Below are 26127 nucleotides of genomic sequence, written 5' to 3'. Positions count from 1 at the left end.
GAAAAAGTATTCTAGTTTTGGGAGTGAAAATACTAAGAGAAAAAGGGTTGAGAGTTGTAAAATGCAAGGTTGCTTTGGGGGCTGCTGTGTATCATATTTTGCTGCAAAGGAATCATATAATTTTTGGAGGGCGAGTTCGTTCAAAAGAGAATATATTGAAGATCATGTCATGGGATGTTGTTTGGTTATGGTTCCCTTGGAGGGAGGTCATTTTGTAACAAACGAAACTCTTTGACTCTTGAGCCGAGAAGATGTGGTGCCGTATTTTTGTTCTTCATAGCATAATGGGAAAACCTGCAACCATGACCACTTGGCTCTTTTGGTTCCTACATGACTTTACAAAAGGTTAATAAAAGGTTCCAAAAGAAAAGAAAAACAACATCGGAATTCCACCCAAGAATCACTTTTACTTGCAAGAAAAGAAAAAACCCTACTTTTTTTTTGTGGTTGGAGTATAAGCCCAAAAAGAAAGAAATTCCCTGCCACCGCCTCGACTCATTTTCCATTTTTCCTATAAACCCTTCTCCAGTCTTCCAAACCCACACACAGACATATATTACACACTCTTGCTATTTTCTCGCGTAATCTATAAGCTTGCATGCACTAATCCGTTTCAAAATTCTCACTCTCGATCGTCTCGCTCATCATGGCGGACACCGAGAGCCTCCTCTTCACGAACCTCGCCGATGCTCTCTTCGTCGGCTCCAAGCCCCTCTCGCCCACCGATCTTCTCCAGAAGCTTCGGTCCGAGGACTCCATCAGACCGGCGCTCGAGAAGTTCTACTTGATCCTTAAACGCGGCGTCGAGGCCGCCCGGTCGGGGCTCCAATTGTGGAACGAGTCGCAGATTCAAGCTGCTTGTGCGATTGCGTCTGCGATCGCCTCCGCTTCTCGATCTTTGTCACGTAAGTTTCTCTTTTTCCATTTCTCGACAATTGGTTTTGCTTTAGTTTTTGTAGCTGTTTTTGATTTGGTTAGCCTCTCTAGAATGTGCTTTTCTTGCGAGAGCGACCTGTATAGCAGTTTGTGATTCAGGAAGTGAGAAAAGTATTTTAGAAGCTACACAGAATCAGTTAGATTATTAGTAGTCCGCTGGCTTTTGCTTTGATTTTCTGAGAGAAGGTTATGCTAGTAAAAGTGGAAGTACATTTCATTTGAAGCTCAAAGTTTTTTTTTTTTTTTTTTTTTTTTTTTTTTTTTTTTTAACGTGTTTTTTTCTGGTTTGATTGAATGAATAGTGGAGCAAGCTGAAGCATTAATAGTTGCGGTCGTTCAACAGTCACTGGAGTTCGCTATATCTTATTTGGAAAAATCAGAATTCAATGGCGATGATTCAAGTATACAGGTTTGTGTGGCTTCTTAGACAATTCACATGGGAATGAGCTTATGATTTATTTTTCCTTCTAATTTGTCTGTTCTCTTCTAAGAATTTTAATGTAGGCTTTATGTTATTTAGCTTTAGTTCTGGAAATGGACTCTTTAATAAATTGTACATACCTTGAAGTTCGTTTTGAAAAATGCTTCTTATATTCAATTTGATGCCAATCTTTTTAGTGTTTTTGTTAGAGGGTTGAGTGACACTTTTATGAAATCTGCTATTAATTAATTGACTTTCTAGTTCCCTTGTGCCATGAGGTATGTGTTGTGGGGTTTGTCAAGTACTTTGAGGGCTGTGTTGCTATTTTGTTGTTATTACATACTCTACTGGCAGTGGTTTTCTGGATTATCGTGTATATTTTTCTACTTACATGCATTCATTGTCTCTGATGCTGCATATGGTGAAAAAACCAAAACAACCTTGTTTATCATTGATTTATTTGGAAACATTTGCACATTAGGCTCATATTACTTATTTAGTACTGAACAGATTGGATAATTTGTGGTTTTGTTTTTCATATCCATAGGAATACACGTTTCCCTTATGTAGCACATTATTTCTCATGAAGGTTCATGCAACATTTGGAAAATACAATAATCTCCATATTTGTTGTTGATTTATTCGTCAGAATCTCATTCAATATGTTCTCATGGCTTAATTGCTTTAAGATAGCCATGGGAACCTCATGGTGGAGAGACTTTTGAGATGTCACTAGTGAACTTGTTCTGAATAGAAATGTTTTTCAATTTGTCAATTACTCACACAATAAGATCAACAAATGAAAAATAAATAAATTATTGAGCTTGTTTAGACTTGTACTTTGCTTGTTGGCCTAACAGCAATAAGCATTAGAAAGTTTAGTGGGTTCCCTCTTGTAAGGGGAAATTCATTTGGTTCACAATTGGGAAGTGGAAGTGCTAGCTTCTTTTTATACTTTGTTGTATTCCCATAGAATGAGAAGGGAAGGGGAGGACAAAATTTGGTGGGTTCCCTCTTGTAAGGGAAAATTCGATGTTAGATCATTCTATAATGTTCTTGCATTTAAAGAGGCTAGTTCTTTCCCTTGGAAGAGTATTTGGCGTACAAATGCCCCTTTGAAAGTGGCTTTCTTTGTCTGGATGGCAGTGCTAAGGAGGATTCTTACTTTTGACAATCTTAGAAAGAGAAATCTTATTGGGATCAATAGATGTTGCTTGTGCAAATTGGATGGGGAGACTGTTAATCATCTTATTCTTCATTGTGAGATTGCCTGTTCTTTATGGTACTCTATTTTCATTCGTTTTGGGTTGTCTTGGGTTATGCCTAAAAGTGTGGCGGATTTGTTTTCTTGTTGGTGGATGGTAGGTCGTTCTTGGAGTGCTATTGTGTGGAAAATGGTTCCTCTTTGCCTCTTGTGGTGTTTATAGTTAGAAAGGAATGTGAGATAGTTTGAGGACTCTGAGAGACCCCTAGGAGAGCTCACAACCTTCTTCTTCTATACTCTCTTCACTTGAGCAGCTGCTTGACTTGCTCTGTTAGTGATTAATAATCCTGATTTTTTTTTTTTCTTCTATTTAGGCGTTCTCTTGTATACTTCTTATGTACTAGGGTTCTGCCCCTTTGTGCTTTTTGGTATTTACATTACTTATCAAAAAAAAAAAAGTAATAAGCATTAGAAAGTTGAACATTGATGCTTGTTACCTGTTTTAGTTTTAGAGAAGTGACACTGGTTTTACATTGGCATATGAAAATTGTAGCTTTAGTAAGCCGATTAGGTAAGCTAGTAGTATTTTCTTTTTGGATTCTATGAAGTACTTACATTAGGAATAAAGATTTGCAATATTAGATATTTGTCATGAACCACATCAGCAGAGATGCAGGATAAATTTTAACATATTCAAATTAAAAACAAAAAAACAAAAAAACAAAAAAAGAAGAAAAAAAAAGAACCACTAGTTATGTTATTGTATCAGCAAAGCTATTTTTCTGTTACACCTTTCTGGGTATTGCAGATTGTAATTCTGTAGCTTTATTCATATTCTACATTAAGGGGCTCTTAGAGTTACCTGTTAGAGTTACCTGTTATGTTTGTGCTCTTGTCGCTACCGAAGTACTGAAAGTGGCCTCATGAAGTAAATGATTTTTAGTTACAATTATAGTGTTGGGCATTCAGGATTGAGTTTACTTGGTTGAATGGCTTGCTTGCATAATAGACTTTGGATAGTTTTGTTGTTTCTTAAGTAACTAAGCTGTTGTTATGTGGAGTTGGGCCATGGGTTAGAGTCCAACGTTGGGCTTACCTGGGCCAAAATAGAAATACCTTGGAGGTAATTACTTTTTCCCCTCATCAACTACAACGCATTGTCACTTTGTCCCACGAACTGACAACCCTACTGCCCGACCCTATCAAACAACCATTTTGTGCCCAAAACCCCAATTCTGTCAGTCAAAGGCGTTAACTTAGAAGGTCAACCCGTCACGTGCGCCCCACATGCCATCTTGAAATTTTCTATTCCACATTTTCTCCCATTAACTACAACACATTGTCACTTTGCTCATCAATTACAACGCTTTGTCACTTTGCCCCCATGAACTGACTTCCCTACCGCGGGCAAAAGTGGGATAGAAAATTTCAAGATAGCATGTGGGACGCACGTGATGGGTTGATCGTCTGAGTTAACGCCTTTGACTGACGGAATGGGGGTTTTGGGCACAAAATGGTAGTTTGATAGGGTCAGGCAGTAGGATTGTCAGTTCATGGGGGCAAAGTAACAATGCGTTGTAGTTGATGGGGAAAAAAAGTAATTACCCTAATACCTTGGGAAATTTTGGAGCCCATGGCTCAGCCCAACCTGATTACATTGTTACAGAATTTCCACCTGTTTGAGACAACAAATGTCTAAAACCTCCAAATCAAGTTGCTTTTACAATAAACTTAATATTGAGTTTGACTCTAGCCTATTGTGTCTCTGTGTTGTGTCGTTCTATAAATTAAGTGGCCATGTTTATTCATAACTATGTATGGAAAGATGATAGCTAGACTTTCAGCATCCTTTCCAAACACAGACGCTCGCCCATAAATAAAATGTACTAAAAGTGAAAGAAGATGTTATGGCTTCTTCTAGTGAAAAGGCACTAGTGAGAATCTTCGGAGCCGGTGCCAGTTGTCATGTAGTAGCCTGCCATAGAAGGAAACCAAGAAGCAATGACATATTGGTGTCTCCAGCAGATTATTTTGAAAACATTCATGTAGAAGAGTCAAACTCCGGATATAAGGGCATCTCCTGCTGATTGGTTAAAACTTCAATATTGGCTATATTTAGCTAATTTGGCCCATTTTCTTCATCTAGCAGATGATGTTCCGAATGTCTAAAATAGACTTTTAGCTACAGTGATTCGCAACTACTGCCAAATCACTGTAGCAAACTGTATGGATATTTTATTGAGGCCTAATCTTACTTTTCTTTTGTTTTTTATTGTCTCTCACCTAAACCCGTTTATTGTTTTTCTTTCTTCATCGTTGACCCGTTTGCCTTTTATTTCACCTGCATTGGAAATTTGGAATGCCTCTGCATCAGTTCTTGGTTGATCTCACGGTTCCGTGAGGCTCCAATGTCGGTGGCGGCATCACTGGCTGAAAGTATTTCCAACAAAAAAAAAAAAACAACCTTTGAATACACAATAGAAGATCCAGCGGCAGTATTTTCAAACCCAATAGCGGAATTTCCAAACCCAAAAGCAGCCATTGACAGAGCAGAGATAAAAGCTAAGCAAACCATTTGCGTACAGGAGGAGCAATTTCTCTCCTGATTTGACAGCCATTTACTGTTATCATCCTGATTTCTCTCTCACAATTGATTATTTTCAATGTACTGTTTAAATATATTGTGCAGTTACCTATGGATGCATGTACCCTTTCTTTTCTTCCTTCGTTTTAAATCAGTTAAATGGTGATGGTTACTGTTATCTGTGGTCTAATTTTTGTTTTATTTTTTCAGAATAAATTGGTACAACTTTTGGAGATAGTGTTGGTCGATGGAATGGATAAAGTATCCGACTTATTGCAGCCTTCTTCTGTAAATAGCCTGATAGACTTGTTGCCGATGGTTGCCGATTACTGTGTTGATATTGATTTGGATAATCATAGTAAATGCAGTCTTCAAGGTATCTATTGTTGTCAGCTCATGATCTCTTGCTGTCATGTTATCTTGTGATTTACTTTGTATTATTGACATGCTTTTCATACTTTTGTATTAAAAGGGATCAGTTGCTCTGTGGGAGGGAAACCATTGGATCAGCTTCATATGACATTAGCTTCTGAGTGCATACAACCTGATAGGCAAACCTCTGGCTCCAACGCCCATGCTTTCCACCAAGATTTGAATAAGTTGATTTTTCTATCCCAGCATTGGGCTGTTGCTCATGTGGGATGCATCCCACGTCTGATTTTGCTCTGCAAAGAACTGATTGCAATACCAGATATGTTTGATGAGAAGATGGTAGGTACAGATTTCAGTAAGAGACTCTCATTCAGTTTGAGGATCTTAAAGTTACTTGGAAGTCTTACTAAGGACATTCCTTATGTGGAATATGATGCTCAATTAATGCAAGTGGTTGCTTCCTTTGCTGATGTATTGCCTAGTTTGTTTAGACCTGGATTTGAATTTGTAAATAGCCATGCGGCTGTTGAGGGTAGTTTTGAGAGCTTGATTCTGTTGCTATTGGAAGAGTTTCTTCAGCTTGTCCAGGTTATTTTTTGCAACAGGAGCATTTATCAGAATATTCAAGCATGTATAGTAGCTTCTATGTTGGACAATTTGGATTCTTCTGTATGGAGATACAGCAAGTCTGCTGCTAACCTGAAGCCCCCCCTAGCTTTCTTCCCCTGCAGCGCTCTTTACATATTAAAACTCATTCATGATCTCAAGAGACAAACACATAAGGCTCTCAATTGGGAGGAGTTTGAGAAAGGAATTAGTGGCAGTTCTGATCTGCCGATTGATTCCCCTTATTGTCATGTTCATTTCGAGAAGGTTCCTTTACTTAAGAGGTGCACAGTTGAAGAGCTATTTAAAATGATACTCCCCTCATCAAATCAGTGGGTGGACAATCTAATGCATCTTATTTTTTTCCTTCATTCTGAAGGAGTAAAATTAAAGCCTAAAGTGGAGAGATCATCTTCCAGTTGTGCGAAAACTAGTTCCACATCTGAACTGGAAAATTCAGTTTGCAATGAGGATGAAGCCCTTTTTGGTAACCTTTTTTCTGAGAGTGGTCGCTCTGTCGGATCTACAGATGGATATGATCAACCACCTGTTGCTATCAGTTCTAGTTCCAGTCATAGCAACATGCCAATTCAAGCTGCTACAGAAATGTTGAGCTTTCTTGAATCAAACATCTTCTCTCCTGAATGGCTTCCCTCTGTTTATGAGGATGGCTGCAAACAGATCAGCAGGGACCATATTGATATCTTGCTTTCCTTGCTTAATTGTCAGGGCTGCTGCACTGAGGACAGGATTTCTGATAGCAGTGGCAGTTTACATGAAGAGAAGAAAAATGGGAGTATCCATGAACTTTGTTTTGAACTGTTACACAACCTTCTCACACGCCACGCTTTGTCTGATTCCCTTGAAGAGTACCTTGTTGAGAAAATTCTGAATGTTGGAAATGATATCTTTGTTTACAATGATCAGACCCTGACCTTGCTAGCTCACACTCTTTTCTGTAGGGTGGGTTTGGCTGGTAGCCTGTTCAGAAACCAGATATACAGAGGGTTTGTTGGTTTTGTTGTTGAGAAGGCAAAAGCTATTTGTTTTAAATGTCCTAGCCTCAAGGAGCTTCTTGGGACCCTTCCCTCAGTTTTTCATATTGAGATTCTTCTGATGGCATTCCACTTATCTTCAGAAGGAGAAAAGGCAACACTGGTAAACTTAATATATTCTTCCCTTAGAGCAATTGATGTTCCAACTTCAGGGTTTAACAGCACACAGTTGTCATGCTGGGCTTTAATAGTTTCAAGGTTGATTCTAGTGCTTCGTCATATGATATTTTATCCACATACTTGTCCTTCATCATTGCTTCTGGATTTGCGATCCAAACTGAGGGAAGCCCCCCATTCTGTATCACGTCTTCCTAGTAACATGAACGATCATATATCATCTTGGGCGTCAGTTGCAGTAAATAATTTGGCTGGTGCATGTGTTGAAGAGCCTCTAGTCAGTAGCTTGATCAATCAACTGATTGATATTTCAGCCCCTCCTACTTCACTATACCGCAATGATCAGGCTATTGATGGCTTATGCTTGAAATGGAATGATATTTTTGCTACCCTCTCAAGGATTCTGGGCTTCTGGAAAGGTAAAAAGGCTGCAGCAATTGAAGATCTCATTGTTGAAAGATATGTCTTTGCGCTTTGTTGGGATTACCCTACCATGGGCACTGCATCAGACAATCTGCTTACATTGTGGACTGGCCCCCAGGATCTGGACTTATCTGATGTGGCGCAGTTTTTCTTCTTCACTCACTCATTCTTAGGGCAGTGTGGTGATTTTGGTCAGGGCACCAACTTCCCTGGACTAGTAGTTGGCCTGCTGCAGCAATTGTTTGCTGTGCACATAGCAGAAGAAATCGAAGAACTAGGTTGGGTTTTCTTTAGATATGGATCATGGCTGTCCCTGTTGCTCTCCATACTTAATGTTGGCATCTTGAGATATTGCATGAAAAATACAATTCCTGGTGCAAGTCCAATAGGGACAGAAAACATATCTAGGGACAATGAGTATATAACTGTTGCTGAAGGCCTAATTTGCTCCATTGTCGAAGCTGGTCAAGTTGAAATGCTGATCAGGCTGCTGACTTCCATGTTGCACAGATTTTTGCAGACCCATCAGAAAGCTTTCTTAGCTACACTTGATAATGGCCTGAACAGTGCTAATTTGTTCTCACCTCTATTGCTTCTCAAGCATTCTGGATTTGACAAATGTGTTCAGGATGAACTCCTTGAAAAGGGTTGGACCAATTCTTCGCAGCTGGTGTCTGTTCTTGATCTCTTATTGAAGTTGGATGCTACCGTTGATAAAAGAGCTATAGGAAATTTATCCAGGGCCTATTGGGAATCTATGTTGCACGGTTTTCCCTTTAATATACAAAGTCCCAGTGGAATCCTTCTTTCTTGCGTTCTTAGCATAAGAGGGATCATTTACGTGCTAGATGGGCTGATCAGAATAAAAGATGCAAGAGGAAATATCCTCCTGGAGACTGAGCTACTTGGCCAGATTCTTGATACAGTAATGACTGTCAAGTTTGATAGGATCTTTGAAAGCATTCATGGGAAATGTGAAGCTATTTATCGCAGCTTAAATGTGGGCTTGGAAGAGTCAGATATTTCTAACTTATTTCTAATGAAGCACATGGAAGGTTTTCTAAGGGACATCAATGCCAGAGGAGTAGGTGATAGCAGTATCCATGAATTGATAACTACCAAGGCTATTGATACCATAGATAGCCTCAGGAAAGACCCTTCAAAGTCTGTCATTTTCCAATTTTATCTTGGTGCAGATATGTCAGAACAGTTGAAGGATTTTTGTGGGTTGCAAAGCGGTGATTTGTTGGTTTTGGTTGACTCACTGGATGACTGTTGCTCTGAATCAGTTAATGTAAAGGCTCTTTCTTTCTTTGTTGATCTCTTATCAGGAGAGTTGTGTCCTGGTCTTAAACAAAAGATACAAAATAAGTTCCTTGGCATGGATTTACTTTGGTTGTCTAAATGGTTGGAGAAAAGGCTTTTAGGTTGCATTGTTGAGCCTTCTGCTGGGGCCAACTGTGCGAAAGGAAGTTCTGTTTCTCTCAGAGAATCAACCATGAATTTTATCTTGTGTCTTGTATCCTCACCTACTGTGTTGCAATCGAGAGAACTGCAAAGTCATATTTTTGAAGCTTTGCTGGTTTCACTTGATACTGCATTTTTGCAATTTGATATTCATGTAGCGAAGTCCTACTTTCATCTTGTTGTGCAACTTTCAAGAGGAGAGGAGTTGATGAAATTGCTTTTAGAAAGGGCAGTAATGCTGATGGAGAAGCTGGCTGGTGATGAAAGTTTGCTTCCAGGGCTGAAGTTTCTGTTTGGTTTTCTTGGAATTGTCTTGATGGATTGTGGATCTGGTAAGAATACCCCAGAAAGATCTACTGGAAAGTCATTGTCTAGCAATACTCTTGGGATGGGATCTGTGGCTTCTAGGCTGGTAGGATCAAGGAAGAATTCTGAGACACTTGTTCTTTCTGCTGATCAAGAAGGGGGATCCACATCTCTTGAATGTGATGCAACCTCTGTGGATGAAGATGAGGATGATGGAACCTCTGATGGTGAGGTGGCTAGCATAGACAAGGATGACGAAGAGGATAGTAACAGTGAAAGGGCTCTTGCTTCTAAAGTATGCACATTTACATCCAGTGGCAGCAATTTCATGGAGCAGCATTGGTACTTTTGTTATACATGTGATCTGACTGTATCAAAAGGTTGCTGCTCTGTCTGTGCAAAAGTTTGCCATCGTGGTCATCGTGTTGTTTATTCTCGCTCAAGTAGGTTCTTTTGTGATTGTGGAGCTGGGGGTGTTAGGGGTAGTAGCTGTCAGTGCTTGAAGCCTCGCAAATTCACTGGAACTAGTACTACTCCTGCTCGTGGTTCTGGTAATTTTCAATCCTTCTTACCCTTTACCGAGGATGGAGATCAGCTGCCGGACAGTGATTCAGATTTTGAAGAAGATGTTAATACAGATGTTGATAACTCCCTCGGGCCATCTATTCCAAGAGAGCTTCAAGATAGGATTCCACAGCTACTGGAGGAGCTTGAGATAGAGGGTCGGGTGCTTGACCTTTGCTCCTCATCGTTGCCTTCAATAATTAGCCGAAGAGACTCTAACCTTTCAAAAGACAAGAAAATCAATTTGGGTGAGGATAAGGTGCTTTCTTATGGTGTTGATATCTTGCAATTGAAGAAGGCATACAAAAGTGGGTCATTGGACTTAAAAATAAAGGCAGATTATTCAAATTCCAAGGAACTTAAATCACATTTAGCAAGTGGTTCTCTTGTCAAATCCTTGCTCAGTGTCAGTATTCGTGGTCGACTTGCTGTTGGAGAAGGTGACAAAGTTGCTATCTTTGATGTTGGGCAGTTAATTGGACAAGCTACCATTGCACCTGTGACAGCAGACAAGACAAATGTTAAGCCCCTCTCTAGGAATGCTGTTCGCTTCGAAATTGTCCATCTTGCTTTCAATTCAGTCATAGAGAACTATCTTTCTGTAGCTGGTTATGAAGATTGCCAGGTCCTCACTTTGAACCCTCGTGGCGAAGTGACTGACCGTCTTGCCATTGAACTAGCACTGCAAGGTGCATATATCAGGCGGGTAGATTGGGTTCCAGGTTCTCAGGTGCAGTTGATGGTGGTTACCAACAGGTTTGTGAAAATATATGATCTGTCACAGGACAACATCAGTCCCATGCACTACTTCACATTGCAAGATGACATTATTGTGGATGCTACCCTTTATTTGGCTTCCCAGGGGAGGATGTTTCTTATTGTTCTTTCAGAATGTGGCAGCTTATTTTGGCTAGAGTTGTCAGTGGAAGTTAATGTTGGAGCCACGCCTCTCAAGGAAGTTATTCGTGTTCAGGATAAAGAAATTCATGCTAAAGGCTCCTCTTTGTACTTTTCATCAATGTATAAATTACTTTTCATATCCTATCAAGATGGCACAACCTTGATAGGTCGGCTGAGTACCAATGCAACATCTCTAACTGAGATATCTTCAGTATATGAGGAGCAAGATGGTGAGCTGCGTCCTGCTGGACTTCATAGGTGGAAGGAGTTGCTGGCTGGCAGTGGATTATTTGTTTGCTTCTCTAGTTTGAAATCAAATTCTGCACTGGCTGTATCCATGGGAGCTCATGAATTAATTGCACAAAACCTGCGCCATGCAGTGAGCTCAACCTCACCCATAGTTGGGGTAACTGCTTACAAGCCTTTATCCAAAGACAAAATCCATTGTCTTGTTCTACATGACGATGGCAGCCTTCAAATCTACTCACATGTCCCTGTTGGAGTTGATGCTGGTGCAAATGCGGCATCGGAGAAAGTTAAAAAATTGGGTTCTGGTATCCTCAACAATAAAGCTTATTCTGGTGTAAATCCTGAATTCCCACTTGATTTTTTTGAGAAAACAGTGTGCATTACAGCAGATGTGAAATTAGGTGGTGATGCCATCAGAAATGGTGATTCTGAAGCAGCAAAGCAGAGCTTGGCATCTGAGGACGGCTTTCTAGAAAGCCCCATCCCTTCAGGATTTAAGGTATTGTTTCTTTACAGTCTATTTATCATGTTCTCTGTCTGCCCTCTTTCCATCTATGGTTTCATTAGCTTCTCCTTGCTATCATAGGTAGCTTTTAGTTCTTATCAAAAAGAATTGGCATATCTCCTAGTACCTGTGTTTCGTACTCTTATTGGTCCTTCATAAGCCTGGGTAGTGGCTTAATCATAATTGTAATGATACTGACGATGATGAGGATACAATTATTGGTTTATGTCTGGATCTTGTCCCTTGTCTTGCACTGTAACATTTTGGTTGATCTTTAGTGGCATTCTTATTTGATTTATTTGTATGTCCTCAGTTCTATCTTAAACTTCTCTAATTGTAATACTCCTGTTTTCACAGATATCTGTCCTCAATTCAAACCCTGATATAGTCATGGTTGGTTTTCGTGTGCATGTGGGTAATACTTCAGCAAACCACATTCCTTCTGATATTACTATCTTCCAAAGGGTTGTTAAATTAGATGAGGGCATGCGTTCTTGGTATGATATACCATTTACAGTGGCTGAATCACTCCTTGCTGATGAAGAATTTACAATCACTGTTGGACCAACCTTTAATGGCTCTGCACTGCCTAGAATAGACTCACTCGAAGTATATGGTCGAGCTAAAGATGAATTTGGTTGGAAAGAGAAAATGGATGCAGTTCTGGATATGGAAGCTCGTGTACTTGGTTCCAATTCCTCACTTGCAGTATCCGGGAAAAAGCGCCGGTCAATGCAGTCTGCTTCTATTCAGGAGCAGGTCATAGCAGATGGTCTTAAGCTTTTATCTAGATTTTATTCATTGTGTAGGTCGCAAGGATGCTCAAAAGTTGAGGAAGTAAAACTGGAGCTGAGCAAACTCAAGTGCAAGCAGTTACTAGAAACAATATTTGAAAGTGACAGGGAACCCTTGTTGCAGGCTGCTGCTTGCCGTGTCTTGCAGGCTGTATTCCCTAAAAAAGAGATATACTATCAAGTATGTACTTAATTCCATTGTATTATGTGTTATTGACTTTCCCCTTCCTTTTTGTGAGGCTGGGTGTTAACTTCTTATGTTTATTTGCACATAACACTGTCCAATCTAACTGAATCTTTTCATTTAGGTTAAGGATACCATGCATCTCCTTGGGGTGGTGAAATCAGCCGTGGCACTTTCTTCAAGGCTTGCAGTTGGTAGTACTGCAGGAAGGTGGATTATTGAAGAATTTACTGCCCAGATGCGTGCAGTCTCTAAGATTGCATTGCAGCGTCGGTCTAATTTGGCTACTTTTCTGGAGATGAATGGTATTGTTAAATTTCCTAATTCACCATGTATTAACATATGTCTTAGTGTTCCTTCTCCATTTGTTTATGCTCCTGAAACTTGAACTAGATATTTGCTAAAAAAATTCATCATGGTCATGGTATATATTTGCATGAGGACTGATGCCGGTGGTGAGCAGTCATTGGATTGCTGACCTTAAAAAGGGAAAATTGTGGGACAAGGATATGGAGAGGATCCTCCCGTTGAAATAGAGATGAATCATTTCACGGTTAAGATTTTACTTTGTTTCATTTAATGGTATATATGATGCATTTAAATTTTTTAAATGACGTGGCAACATATTCACCACGTGGCATCTTGTACAACGTTAGATGAAACAAAATAAAACTTGGTGGTGTACCAATTCTGAAATAGTTTCTGCCCAGTGAATTGTTTTAAAATGGAGTCGATGAATTCATATTTATACTTCTACTAGTTCCTTGCCTTCGCGTTTCAATCTTTCTTGATAGAACAAACACCACCACATTAAGCTCAAGGTGCATGACTGCCTTTAATTAGCAACTTTGCTGTAGATTTTATTTGCCATTGTCAATTGGGTTTTCCTGGTGCATGGTGTTTCAGTTGAATCCAAAACAAAAAGGATCATTTATTTCTTTGTGGGAAATCAGGTTAGGACACTCTTGTGCATTTTGCCATTTTCAGTTAAAGACCCCAATTTTCAATTTGATAGATTGAAGACCCAAATTTAGGTTCATTCTAAATTTGAGACCTCCAACAATTTTCCTGTCAATAGACAACAAAAATAGATGTAACAATATAATTATGCCCCTCTAATAAAAATTGAAAAAAAGAAGAAGCACTTAATAGAGGGGTGGTTGACTGCCACCCCTCATAGTGGGATGGCTTGTGGCCACCTCCTAAGGGGTGGCTCATGGCCAACCCTCTTACTGAGGGGGTGGCTCGTGGACACCCCATGAGTCGGGTAGTTGCCCTCGGTGAAGGGGATCTTGGTCAGCCACCCCTCCTATTAGGGGCTGGTTCTTTTCTTTTCTTTTTTGCTGTTTTGGTTTTTATATTAGAGAGGTATAATTGTATCTTCACTTCCATTTTTGTTACCCATTTGACGGAAAAGGTGATGGGTCTCGAATTTAGAATGGGCCTAAACTTAAGTCTCAAATATATCAAATTGATAATGGAGTCTTAAAGTCAAAATGACAAAAAGCACATGTGGTCCTGACTTGATTTCCCTTTCTTATCAAATTTCGATCAGCTTGTTCATTTCTTTTTTGAGCTTTATGGTGCAAAGATGTTAAACTGGGCAATGCTGATGATGTCAATTTGTTGAATTCTATGGCTGCTGCTGATACATGCATCAATTTTGATGGTGGACCCTTAGTCCCAAAAAACTTTAGGAAGTAGATCAACAATATATATCAAGCATACCACACTAGGGGTCCGCTTGGTAAAGCTTTTTGAGGACAAAAATCACATTTTAAAACGAAATAATGGGAAATCTGGTGTTTGGCAGCTAAGTTCAGAAGGTGATTTTTGCAAAATTTTAGTGTCTAAAGCATGTTTTATTTGGGTGGGGAGGCAGATCATTTTCCAAAACTAGTTTGTTGTCCAAAAGTATTCAAAAATTGTTTCTTCACTAGACTACGAGTTTTATTCAGTTAAATTTGTTGTTTGGAGTTTTGAGGTGGTTATCACTTCCATCTTGTATAACCTGCTTTTCGTATCATTGGTACAGGTTCTGAAGTCGTGGATGGGCTTATGCAAGTCTTATGGGGAATCTTGGAATTAGAGCAGCCTGACACACAAACTATGAACAATATTGTTATATCTTCTGTGGAACTCATTTATTGTTATGCTGAATGCCTTGCTTTACATGGAAAGGATACAGGACGATCTGTGACACCTGCTGTTGTATTACTCAAGAAACTTATGTTTTTGCCCAATGAGGCAGTTCAGACTTCCAGCAGGTACTTATATTCATTTTTGCTGCACCATCTGGTGTCTGAATTGAGTTTTGTTTTTCAGGTACTTAGATATCCTTGTCTTTTTCAGCTTAGCCATATCTTCAAGGTTGCTTCAGGTTCCGTTTCCAAAGCAAACCATGTTAGCTACAGATGATGCAGTGGAAAATACAGTATCTGCTCCTGTACCTTCTGACACAACTGGTGTAAATACACAAGTCATGATTGAGGAAGATTCCATCACTTCATCTGTTCAGTACTGTTGTGACGGTTGCACCACTGTTCCTATACTTAGGCGAAGGTGGCATTGTACCATTTGTCCTGATTTTGATTTGTGTGAGGCATGTTATGAAGTATTAGATCGGCATCCTCCACCACACTCTAGAGATCATCCTATGACAGAAATTCCAATTGAAATTGATTCAATAGGAGGAGATGGCCATGAATTTCACTTCACACCAGATGATGCAAGTGATACAAGCTTGTTGCCAGTTACTGCAGAAGGCAGTGGTCAGAATTCTGCTCCATCAATCCATGTCTTGGAGCCCAATGAATCTGGAGAGTTTTCTGCTTCAGTAACTGATCCAGTTTCAATTTCTGCTTCGAAACGAGCTGTAAATTCTTTGCTTCTTTCTGAACTTCTTGATCAGTTGAAAGGATGGATGGAGACTACCTCTGGGGTTCACGCAATCCCTGTTATGCAATTCTTCTACAGACTATCATCTGCTGTGGGTGGACCTTTTATTGACAGTTCAAAGCCCAAAAGCCTGGATCTAGAGAAATTGATTAAATGGTTTTTGGATGAGATTAATCTCAACAAACCTTTTAATGCCAAATCCCGCTCTTCTTTTGGGGAAGTTGCAATCCTTGTCTTCATGTTCTTCACATTGATGCTCCGAAACTGGCACCAGCCTGGCAGTGATGGTTCTATTCCAAAACCAGCTGGAACTGTAGAAAAACACGACAAGAGTGTTATCCAGATTCCACCCTCTACTTCAGCTGCTGCTCAATCTTCCCCGGATGATCAGGACAAAGATGATTTCATGTCGCAGCTTCTTCGAGCCTGTGATTCTCTTAGGCAACAAAGTTTTATCAACTATCTCATGGACATACTACAGCAGCTTGTGCATGTTTTTAAATCCCCTTCAGTTAATTATGAAAGTGCACATGGTTTGGGCCCTGGTTCTGGATGTGGGTCTCTACTGACAGTACGAAGGGATCTACCAGCAGGTAATTTCTCTCCTTTCTTTTCGGATTCATATGCTAAAGCCCATCGGACGGACATCTTTATGGACTACCATAGACTACTGTTAGAGAATGCTTTCCGACTGGTATACACCTTGGTGCGGCCAGAAAAACAAGACAAGACTGGTGAGAAAGAGAAGGTTTACAAGACTTCATATGGTAAGGATTTGAAGCTGGATGGATATCAGGATGTTCTCTGCAGTTACATTAACAATCCTCATACAACTTTTGTAAGAAGATATGCAAGGAGGCTTTTCCTGCATCTTTGTGGAAGCAAAACTCACTACTACAGTGTTAGAGACTCTTGGCAGTTCTCCACTGAAGTGAAGAAACTCTTAAAACACAGAGACAAATCTGGTGGTTTTCAAAACCCTGTCTCATATGAGAGAAGTGTTAAGATTGTGAAGTGCCTTTCTACTATGGCTGAGGTAGCTGCTGCACGGCCTCGGAACTGGCAGAAATACTGTTTGAGGCATGGAGATGTTTTACCCTTCCTGATGAATGGAATATTTTATTTTGGAGAGGAGTCAGTTGTTCAGACATTAAAACTTTTAAATTTAGCCTTCTATACAGGAAAGGATATTGGCCATTGTTTACAGAAAACTGAAGCAGGGGAGACAGGAATAAGTTCAAACAAATCAGGTACTCAATCTCTGGATTCAAAGAAGAAAAAGAAAGGTGAAGATGGAACTGAATCTGGTTCAGAGAAGTCCTGTTTAGATATGGAGTCAGTGTTAGATATCTTCACCGACAAGGGTGGTGATGTCTTGAGGCAGTTCATAGATAGTTTTCTACTGGAATGGAATTCAAGCTCCGTGCGTGCAGAGGCCAAGTGTGTTCTTTATGGTGTCTGGCATCATGGGAAGCAGTCATTCAAGGAAACTTTGTTAATGGCTCTCCTGCAGAAATTCAAAATATTGCCAATGTATGGTCAGAACATTGTTGAATATGCAGAACTTGTCACATGGTTGCTGGGGAAAGTCCCTGATATTGGCTCAAAGTCACAGAATGCTGAACTTGTGGATCGATGCTTGACCCCTGATGTTATTAGATGCATTTTTGAGACACTTCATTCACAAAACGAGCTATTGGCTAATCATCCAAATTCCCGCATATACAACACTTTAAGTGCTTTGGTGGAATTTGATGGGTACTATCTTGAGAGTGAACCTTGTGTGGCCTGCAGCTCACCTGAAGTACCTTACAGCAGGATGAAGCTAGAAAGTCTGAAATCCGAAACAAAGTTTACTGACAACCGAATCATAGTGAAATGCACAGGGAGTTATACCATTCAGACCGTGACAATGAATGTTCATGATGCTCGAAAGTCTAAATCAGTGAAAGTTTTGAACTTGTACTACAATAATAGGCCTGTTGCTGACTTATCGGAATTGAAAAATAATTGGTCGCTGTGGAAGCGTGCAAAGAGTTGTCATCTTGCTTTCAATCAGAATGAGCTAAAAGTAGAGTTCCCCATTCCAATCACTGCTTGCAACTTCATGATCGAGCTTGATTCTTTCTATGAAAATCTACAGGCCTTATCCCTTGAACCATTGCAATGCCCTCGTTGCAGTCGACCTGTCACTGATAAGCATGGGATATGTGGCAATTGCCATGAGAATGCATATCAATGTAGGCAATGCCGCAATATCAACTATGAGAATCTGGATTCTTTTCTATGCAATGAGTGTGGGTACAGCAAATATGGCCGTTTTGAGTTCAATTTCATGGCAAAGCCAAGTTTTACATTTGATAACATGGAGAATGATGACGATATGAAGAGGGGTTTAGCAGCTATAGAATCTGAATCAGAAAATGCTCATAGGAGATATCAGCAACTCCTGGGCTTCAAGAAACCCTTGCTTAAGATTGTATCAAGCATTGGTGAGAATGAGATGGACTCACAACAGAAAGACTCTGTGCAGCAAATGATGGTCTCTCTGCCCGGGCCTTCATTTAAGATAAACCGTAAAATTGCTCTTCTTGGTGTCCTGTATGGTGAGAAGTGTAAAGCAGCTTTTGATTCTGTTAGTAAAAGTGTTCAGACACTGCAAGGGTTACGTCGTGTTTTGATGAGTTATTTGCACCAGAAACATTCTGATAATGGAGTTGCTGCTTCAAGATTTGTGGTATCTAGGTCTCCAAATAATTGCTATGGCTGTGCAACTACATTTGTGACACAGTGCCTTGAAGTATTACAGGAGCTATCAAAGCATGCAAGTTCCAAGAAACAACTTGTTGCATCTGGCGTTTTATCTGAGTTGTTTGAAAATAACATTCATCAAGGTCCTAAAACTGCCCGTGTTCAAGCAAGGGCAGTACTTTGTGCTTTCTCTGAGGGTGATATAAAAGCGGTGACTGAGTTGAACGGCCTTATACAGAAGAAAGTCATGTATTGCCTTGAACATCATCGCTCGATGGACATTGCTCTGGCTACCCGTGAGGAGTTGTTATTGCTTTCTGAAGTGTGTTCTCTGGCTGATGAGTTCTGGGAATCAAGATTACGTATTGTTTTTCAACTGTTATTTTCTTCTATTAAATTGGGTGCCAAACATCCTGCGATATCTGAGCATGTAATTCTTCCTTGTCTGAGGATTATATCTCAGGCATGTACTCCTCCAAAACCTGATACTGCAGACAAAGAGCAAGCCATTGGAAAATCTGCCCCTGATTTGCAGACAAAGGATGAAAGTAACCCTAATGTGTCCGGGTCTTTGAGTGGTGTTTTCAGTGGGAGCAAGTCTCAGCCAGATTCACTGGAAAGGAACTGGGATGCTTCCCATAAGACTCAGGATATCCAATTACTGAGCTATTCTGAATGGGAGAAGGGAGCAACTTATCTTGATTTTGTTAGAAGGCAATACAAGGTGTCTCAGGCAGTCAAAGTTGCGGGCCAAAGGTCTCGGCCCCAAAAACATGATTATCTGGCTCTTAAATATGCACTAAGGTGGAAGCGGCGTGCTTGTAAAATGGCTAAGGGTGACTTATCAGCATTTGAACTTGGGTCATGGGTTACAGAACTTGTTCTGAGTGCTTGCTCACAATCAATAAGGTCAGAAATGTGCATGTTGATGAGCTTGCTCTGTGCCCAGAGTGCATCAAGAAGATATCGGTTGTTGAACTTACTAGTGTCTCTGTTGCCGGCAACACTGTCTGCTGGGGAAAGTGCTGCTGAGTATTTCGAGTTGCTCTTCAAGATGATAGATTCAGAAGATGCCCGCTTGTTTTTGACCGTGCGTGGATGTCTACGTACAATATGTAAATTAATTACCCAAGAGGTGGGTAATATAGAGTCTCTGGAAAGGAGCCTGCATATTGACATTTCACAGGGATTTATTCTTCACAAGCTTATAGAGCTCCTTGGAAAATTTTTAGAGGTTCCCAATATTAGATCCAGGTATATCATCTTCCATACAGTTTTTGTTTTGTGCTAAACTCGTTTCCTTTTTCATATCTAATACAATTTGATCTTGGTGCCAGATTCATGCAAGACAATCTGCTCTCTGAAATCCTTGAAGCACTTATTGTCATTCGTGGCTTGATAGTGCAAAAAACAAAGTTGATTAGTGACTGCAACCGACTTTTAAAAGATCTTTTGGACAGCCTTTTGCTTGAAAGCAGCAAAAACAAACGACAGTTCATTCGGGCCTGTATATGTGGTTTGCAAAATCACAGGGAGGAGCAAAAAGGACGAACTTGTCTGGTATGGATGGCATACTTATTTTGTACTCCATTTATTTTGTTCCTTTCAGCTACTGCTTTATTACTATTTTTTAACTTCTTTGATCAGATATAGAAAAATTTGAAATCATTAAAGTACTAATATGCCTGTTTCCAATCTGTTTGAACTTAATTTTGAGATTCTTTTTGCGTCCTACCTTCATTCACATAAATAACTTCTTGGATGAGTGATGTATAATCGACTAGATCATACAACTTTAGTGTTTGGTATTTTTATATTAGTTGTTTTATTTATGAGTATGTAGCTCAAGTGTTTGTATCATGTTTATGTGATTTCCCATTTCTGAATTATTTTAACCTGCATGTGCAGTTTATCTTAGAGCAGCTCTGCAATCTGATCTGCCCATCCAAACAAGAGCCTGTGTATCTGTTGGTTCTTAACAAGGCACACACGCAGGAAGAGTTCATCAGGGGATCAATGACTAAGAATCCTTATTCCAGTGCTGAGATTGGCCAATTGATGCGTGATGTTAAGAATAAAATTTGCCATCAGTTGGATATGTTGGGTCTTCTTGAAGATGATTATGGCATGGAGTTGCTAGTTGCTGGGAATATCATCTCTCTTGATTTGAGCATTGCTCAAGTTTACGAGCTAGTATGGAGAAAGTCAAGTCAATCTTCAAGCACTTTGGCTAACACTACCTTGTTATCTCCTAGCGCTGCTGCTTCAGCCAAAGACTGTCCACCTATGACTGTGACTTACCGTCTTCAGGTTTGTTGATACTATCTTTTAATTTATTATTCTCAACAAATAGCTTGCTCAGTTTATCAACAAGTGTGGTCCCAAAGAACAAAAGAACTCCCTTTTTACCTTTTATCTGTGTCTTGGTTGGCTGTGTATGGTTTCTGCCCTTGGAATCTATCTGTGTCTTGAGATCTATCCAATGCATTTGTTGTTCACATCTAACATTGGTGCTTTGTAAAATGATCACGATATTTTGATGTTCAGAAGCATTTACAAAATTTACTGTTGAAGGATTGTGTATGAGGATAGTGAATGTTAAATGTTCGGTCCATTTTTGTTCTAGTGAGAGGCAAGTAACGTTTATGTTGGTGGTTATTGGCAGGGATTAGATGGTGAAGCAACTGAACCTATGATTAAAGAATTGGAGGAAGATAGAGAAGAGACACAAGATCCAGAGGTTGAGTTTGCCATAGCAGCTGCAGTTCGTGAATATGGTGGCCTTGAAATTATTTTGGGCATGATCCAGGTGTGTAGGCAACTTCTTTTCCGTATTCTTAGATCTATTCTCTGCTTCTAGCTAGGCTTCTCTTTGGTATACTCCTTGTGTACTTGGGTTGTGTCTGCCCATTTTAATGACTTTTGTGATTACTTGTTAGAAAAAAAATAATAATAAATAAATAAAGGTTGCTCTAAAATTGTATTATCTTGAAATGATTAATTCTATTTTGTTGAAATTCAACAATATGTTAACAAGGTCACCTTTTCTGATTTCTCCTTTGCGTGTTTTGATAATATACTTATTACTTATCAAAAAAAATGTTTACAAGGTCATTTTTGTTTGGGCACATCAGAATTTTTGGCTGAAGAAAATGGCAGAGGATTTTGAGATAAATTATTGCATTATTACTGCCCATAGCAATGTTGGTTTTTTTTTTTTTTTTTTTTTTAAAAAAAAAGGCTGGATAATGTGGAACTACAGAGAAGGCTCTAAGGCGCATGGACATTGTAGAAGCATTTAACCTCTTATAAATAATTATTTATCTATGAAATGAAATGTCAGTCAAAATGGTATCACAGAGTAAATCCACCATAGTGTTCGATTTGTAGATTTTTGCCTCTCATTTTTCAAATAATTATTTATGTATATAAATAGAAATTGTACGTGGAAAATAGTTTGTATTATCTTAAATGAAGCATAGGTTCTTTTCTTAATAATAAGAATTGTGTTTCACTGTATGGGAGGTGCAATTTGCCTATGACTTTCTGATAGGAATATAGACTCAATACTTATCAGAAAGAACATAAATAAAATCCAGTCAACAAATTTCCTAGATTGCTGTTTTTTTTTTTTCTTTTTCAAAAAATTATTCTTTCAAGTTATGCGTTAATGCCATGTTATAAACACATATATTTACATATATTAATATATCATGTCTGCACTTGGTCAGATGAATGTATATCCTGTGCTTCTAGTCATTCTCTTATCAGATTCCAATAACCACTTCTTGCCATTTGACCTGACCATATTGTAACTGTAAAAGTGGATTAAGTATCTTTCTTTACAATTTTGTTCTACTTCAATTGTCTTCAAAGACTTTTCTTTGTTATGTAAAAGAAGACTATTCCTGACTTCTATTAAGGCATCTGACTTTCATTTAAATATTCAGCGTTTGCGAGATGATTTTAAGTCCAATCAAGAGCAGTTGGTTGCGGTTCTTAATCTCCTCATGCATTGTTGCAAAATAAGAGAGAACAGGCGTGCTGCATTGAGACTAGGAGCTTTAGGTCTACTTCTTGAAACAGCAAGGCGTGCCTTCTCTGTGGAGGCCATGGAGCCAGCTGAAGGAATTCTTTTGATTGTTGAAAGTCTGACGTTGGAAGCAAACGAAACCGACAACATTAGCATTACACAGAGTGCTTTTACTGTCACTAGCGAAGAAACCGGCACTGGTGAACAGGCCAAGAAAATAGTTCTCATGTTCCTGGAAAGGCTGTCACATCCTTTAGGCCATAAAAAATCAAACAAACAGCAGAGGAACACCGAGATGGTTGCACGAATCCTGCCCTACTTGACATATGGTGAACCTGCTGCAATGGATGCACTGGTCCAGCATTTTAGCCCTTACTTGCAAGACTGGGGTGAATTTGACCGGTTGCAGAAACAACACCAAGACAATCCTAAAGATGAGAACCTTGCTCAGCAAGCTGCCAAGCAGAGGTTTACCCTCGAAAATTTTGTTAGAGTTTCAGAGTCGCTTAAGACAAGCTCCTGTGGAGAGAGACTAAAGGACATTATCCTAGAAAAGGGTATTACTGGTTTTGCAATCAGACATCTGACCAATAGTTTTGCAGTTGCGGGGCAGGCCAGCTTTAGATCCAGCGCAGAATGGGCAATGGGTTTAAAACTGCCTTCTGTACCACTTATATTGTCTATGCTGAGGGGCTTGTCAATGGGGCATTTGGCCACCCAAAGGTGTATTGACGAGGGTGGAATCTTACCACTGCTTCATGCTCTGGAAGGAGTCTCTGGAGAAAATGAAATTGGGGCAAGGGCTGAGAACTTGTTAGACACACTATCTAATAAGGAAGGAAAAGGAGATGGGTTTTTGGAGGAGAAGGTGTGTAGGTTGCGGAATGCAACGAGGGATGAAATGAGGCGTCGAGCTTTGAGGAAGAGAGAGGAGTTGCTTCAGGTACTTTCCCACTGAACCCACTGCATAACTTCTGCTTTTTTATGTACCTATATATGCTATCAAAATGCGTTCCTATATTCGCTAAATTCAATAGCTTCTGTTGATTATTATTCAGTGGCATATGATTTACATGCCATGGAAAAAGAAATCGGAGATTATAGGCATGTATCCTATATACATGCCACGGATTGTATCCTCTAATTGAAGTTTATATACATTTCTTACCACGGATTGTTGAAAATCTCTCAATCCCTTCCCCCTCCTCCTCTTTCTCTCTTCTCTTTCCCCCCAATCTCCCATGCATGGGGGTACTCTCCTCTATACCAGGAGCGATATGTGTGTTATCAGATGCTGAGCTTCATTAGCCTCTTCCTTTTTCTTTTTTTCTTTTTATTTTCTTTTTTAATGCTTCCCTCCACAGTTTCCCTAGTATTGAGCCATTTGAAGCCAACAAGACATTAAAATGAATCATAATGCAGTCTAAATATCGTTGTTGCTTCCAATAAAATGAGGTAAAGTGTTAAAAACTAATAATCATTTTGATAATTGGAACAGGGGCTTGGAATGCGACAGGAACTAGCTTCAGATGGCGGTGAGCGAATTGTTGTTGCTCGGCCAGTCCTTGAAGGTCTGGAAGACATGGAGGAGGAGGAAGATGGGTTGGCATGCATGGTTTGCCGAGAGGGTTACAGTTTGAGGCCTACTGACTTGCTGGGTGTTTACTCATACAGCAAGCGGGTGAACCTAGGTGTTGGCCCTTCAGGAAGTGCACGTGGGGAGTATGTTTACACGACTGTGAGTTACTTCAATATCATTCATTTCCAATGTCATCAGGAAGCCAAAAGAGCAGATGCTGCTCTGAAGAATCCTAAGAAAGAGTGGGAAGGTGCAGCCCTTAGGAATAATGAATCCCTTTGTAATTCCTTATTCCCTGTGAGAGGTCCTTCTGTTCCTCTACCACAGTATATTCGCTTTGTTGACCAGTTCTGGGACAACCTCAATAATCTTGGACGTGCTGATGGAAGCAGGATCCGGCTGTTGACATATGACATTGTTTTGGTACATAACTATCCTTTGCTTGTCACTTACCCCTTCTCTCTACTTTTATCATGTTTAAATTGTGTTTGGATTGCAATTAAAAGCCTGCACTCACAAGTCACAATGGATAACTGAGATAGAGTTCTGCGTTTTGAGTACTCTTTTACAGTACATTCAAGTACCCACGGGTTGAAATAAAGATCCTATCTAAGATTTTCTCTTGATATAAAGTAAGCTGAAATAAATTTTTTCTGAGTATTACTATCTTTTTTTGGATGTAAATAACGTATTAAGAAATAAGAAGGTACCGTGGGGAATTTTTAATTTTTTTTTTAATGCCATTTTTGGTGGATCACATCAATTTGTACTGAGGTATGCATCCTTCTTCCATATATGCACTAATGTGGGGCATTCCTTTCTAAATTATGGTGTGGTTCTGTAACTTGAATTATCTACATGTATTTATTGGATTTTCATGGATTTTCTGTCATGTAGATGCTAGCTCGATTTGCAACTGGGGCATCATTCAGTGCAGAATGCAGAGGTGGAGGAAGCGAGAGCAACTCCAGATTTCTTCCTTTCATGATCCAAATGGCTCGTCACCTTCTTGATCATGGAATCCCCACTCAGCGTCATAGCATGGCCAAAGCTGTCTCAGCATATTTAACCTCTTCCTCCACGGATTCCCGGCCCTCCACTCCATCTGGAACACAACCTTCTGTGGGGACTGAAGAAACTGTCCAATTTATGATGGTGAATTCACTCCTGTCGGAGTCTTATGAATCCTGGTTGCAGCACCGCTGTGCCTTCTTGCAGCGTGGAATATATCATGCATACATGCAGCACACTCATGGCCGGTCAACTCGTGGATCATCCAGTTCAACAGCCATGGTCAAAACGGATCCCGGAAGCCCTAGCAGAAGCCCTAGCACTGAATCAGATGGTCCTGATGATCTATTATCCATCATTCGACCAATGCTTGTCTATACTGGTTTGATTGAGCAGCTGCAGCGTTTCTTCAAAGTTCAAAAATCAGCAAATGGAGCGCCTGTTAGAGCAGAAGGAACTTCTGTAGCCTCGGAAGGGGAAGATGAGAGTGGAAGCTTGGAAGGGTGGGAGGTGGTGATGAAAGAGAAACTAGTGAATGTGAAGGAGATGGTAGGTTTTTCAAAGGAGTTGCTCGCATGGCTCGATGATATGAATTCTGCAAGTGATTTGCAGGAGGCCTTTGACATCATCGGTGTTCTAGCTGATGTGCTATCCGGTGAGGTTAAGCAGTGCGATGACTTCGTCCATTCTGCAATTAATGCGGGGAAAAGCTAAAGATCATACAAAAATCAGGGGCATTTTATGTGTTTTCATGCAAAATGCAGTTACCAAAACTTACCCATTTTGATACAACACTTACATGTCTGTTCTATCTATCCCCATGAGTGAAGGGGTGAGACTTTAAAAAATCATGTCTAGTTTGAGTCTTTATAACATATTAGCATGTATTGCTCCTTGGTAATGAAAATGAAATTGTTTTCTCCCAAAAACTGTCCTCTGGTGTTTTAGAAATTTATCAGCCTCTGATATACCTGTTTCGTCGGCCGTTTCACAGTTCACTGATCTGATATAGTAGTTTCACCAACATTTGAGAAGATGATTTTTTATTTTTTATTTTTATATGAATCTAATATATGATCAACATCTTCAGCAAAGCAATATACATAATGATCAATAATCATAAAAAAATAAAAAAAAATAAAAAAAATAAAAAAAAAAAAAAAGACGA

At 39.7% G+C, this 26127-nt stretch overlaps 1 protein-coding gene across 1 annotated transcript; it reads left to right on the top strand.

Moving 5' to 3' along the window:
- Nucleotides 1-498: 498 nt before the first annotated feature.
- BIG (auxin transport protein (BIG)) lies at nt 499-25890 on the top strand. Its single transcript, XM_059593425.2, has 14 exons — nt 499-905; nt 1239-1345; nt 5356-5521; nt 5618-11703; nt 12067-12684; nt 12812-12992; nt 14723-14954; nt 15040-19590; nt 19674-19896; nt 20245-20646; nt 21002-21145; nt 22287-23312; nt 23868-24371; nt 24846-25890. Exons 1-14 carry the CDS (start codon nt 647-649, stop codon nt 25671-25673), a joined length of 15327 nt encoding a protein of 5108 aa, XP_059449408.2. The 5' UTR covers nt 499-646; the 3' UTR covers nt 25674-25890.
- Nucleotides 25891-26127: the final 237 nt, after the last annotated feature.

Source organism: Corylus avellana, chromosome 5 (genome assembly GCF_965113065.1).
Source record: "Corylus avellana chromosome 5, dhCorAvel1.hap1.2, whole genome shotgun sequence".
Taxonomy (NCBI): domain Eukaryota; kingdom Viridiplantae; phylum Streptophyta; class Magnoliopsida; order Fagales; family Betulaceae; genus Corylus; species Corylus avellana.
Note: the sequence above shows the minus strand (reverse complement) of the source record. Positions and strands in the feature narration are given on the sequence as shown.

What these genes read in the sequence shown, in the direction of transcription:
- BIG (XM_059593425.2), top strand. Translation starts at nt 647, where the DNA reads ATGGCGGACACCGAGAGCCTCCTCTTCACGAACCTCGCCGATGCTCTC. An exon ending in TAGTAAATGCAGTCTTCAAG is followed by an intron (nt 5,522 to 5,617) that starts GTATCTATTGTT and finishes TTGTATTAAAAG; the next exon opens with GGATCAGTTGCTCTGTGGGA. An exon ending in CCATCCCTTCAGGATTTAAG is followed by an intron (nt 11,704 to 12,066) that starts GTATTGTTTCTT and finishes CTGTTTTCACAG; the next exon opens with ATATCTGTCCTCAATTCAAA.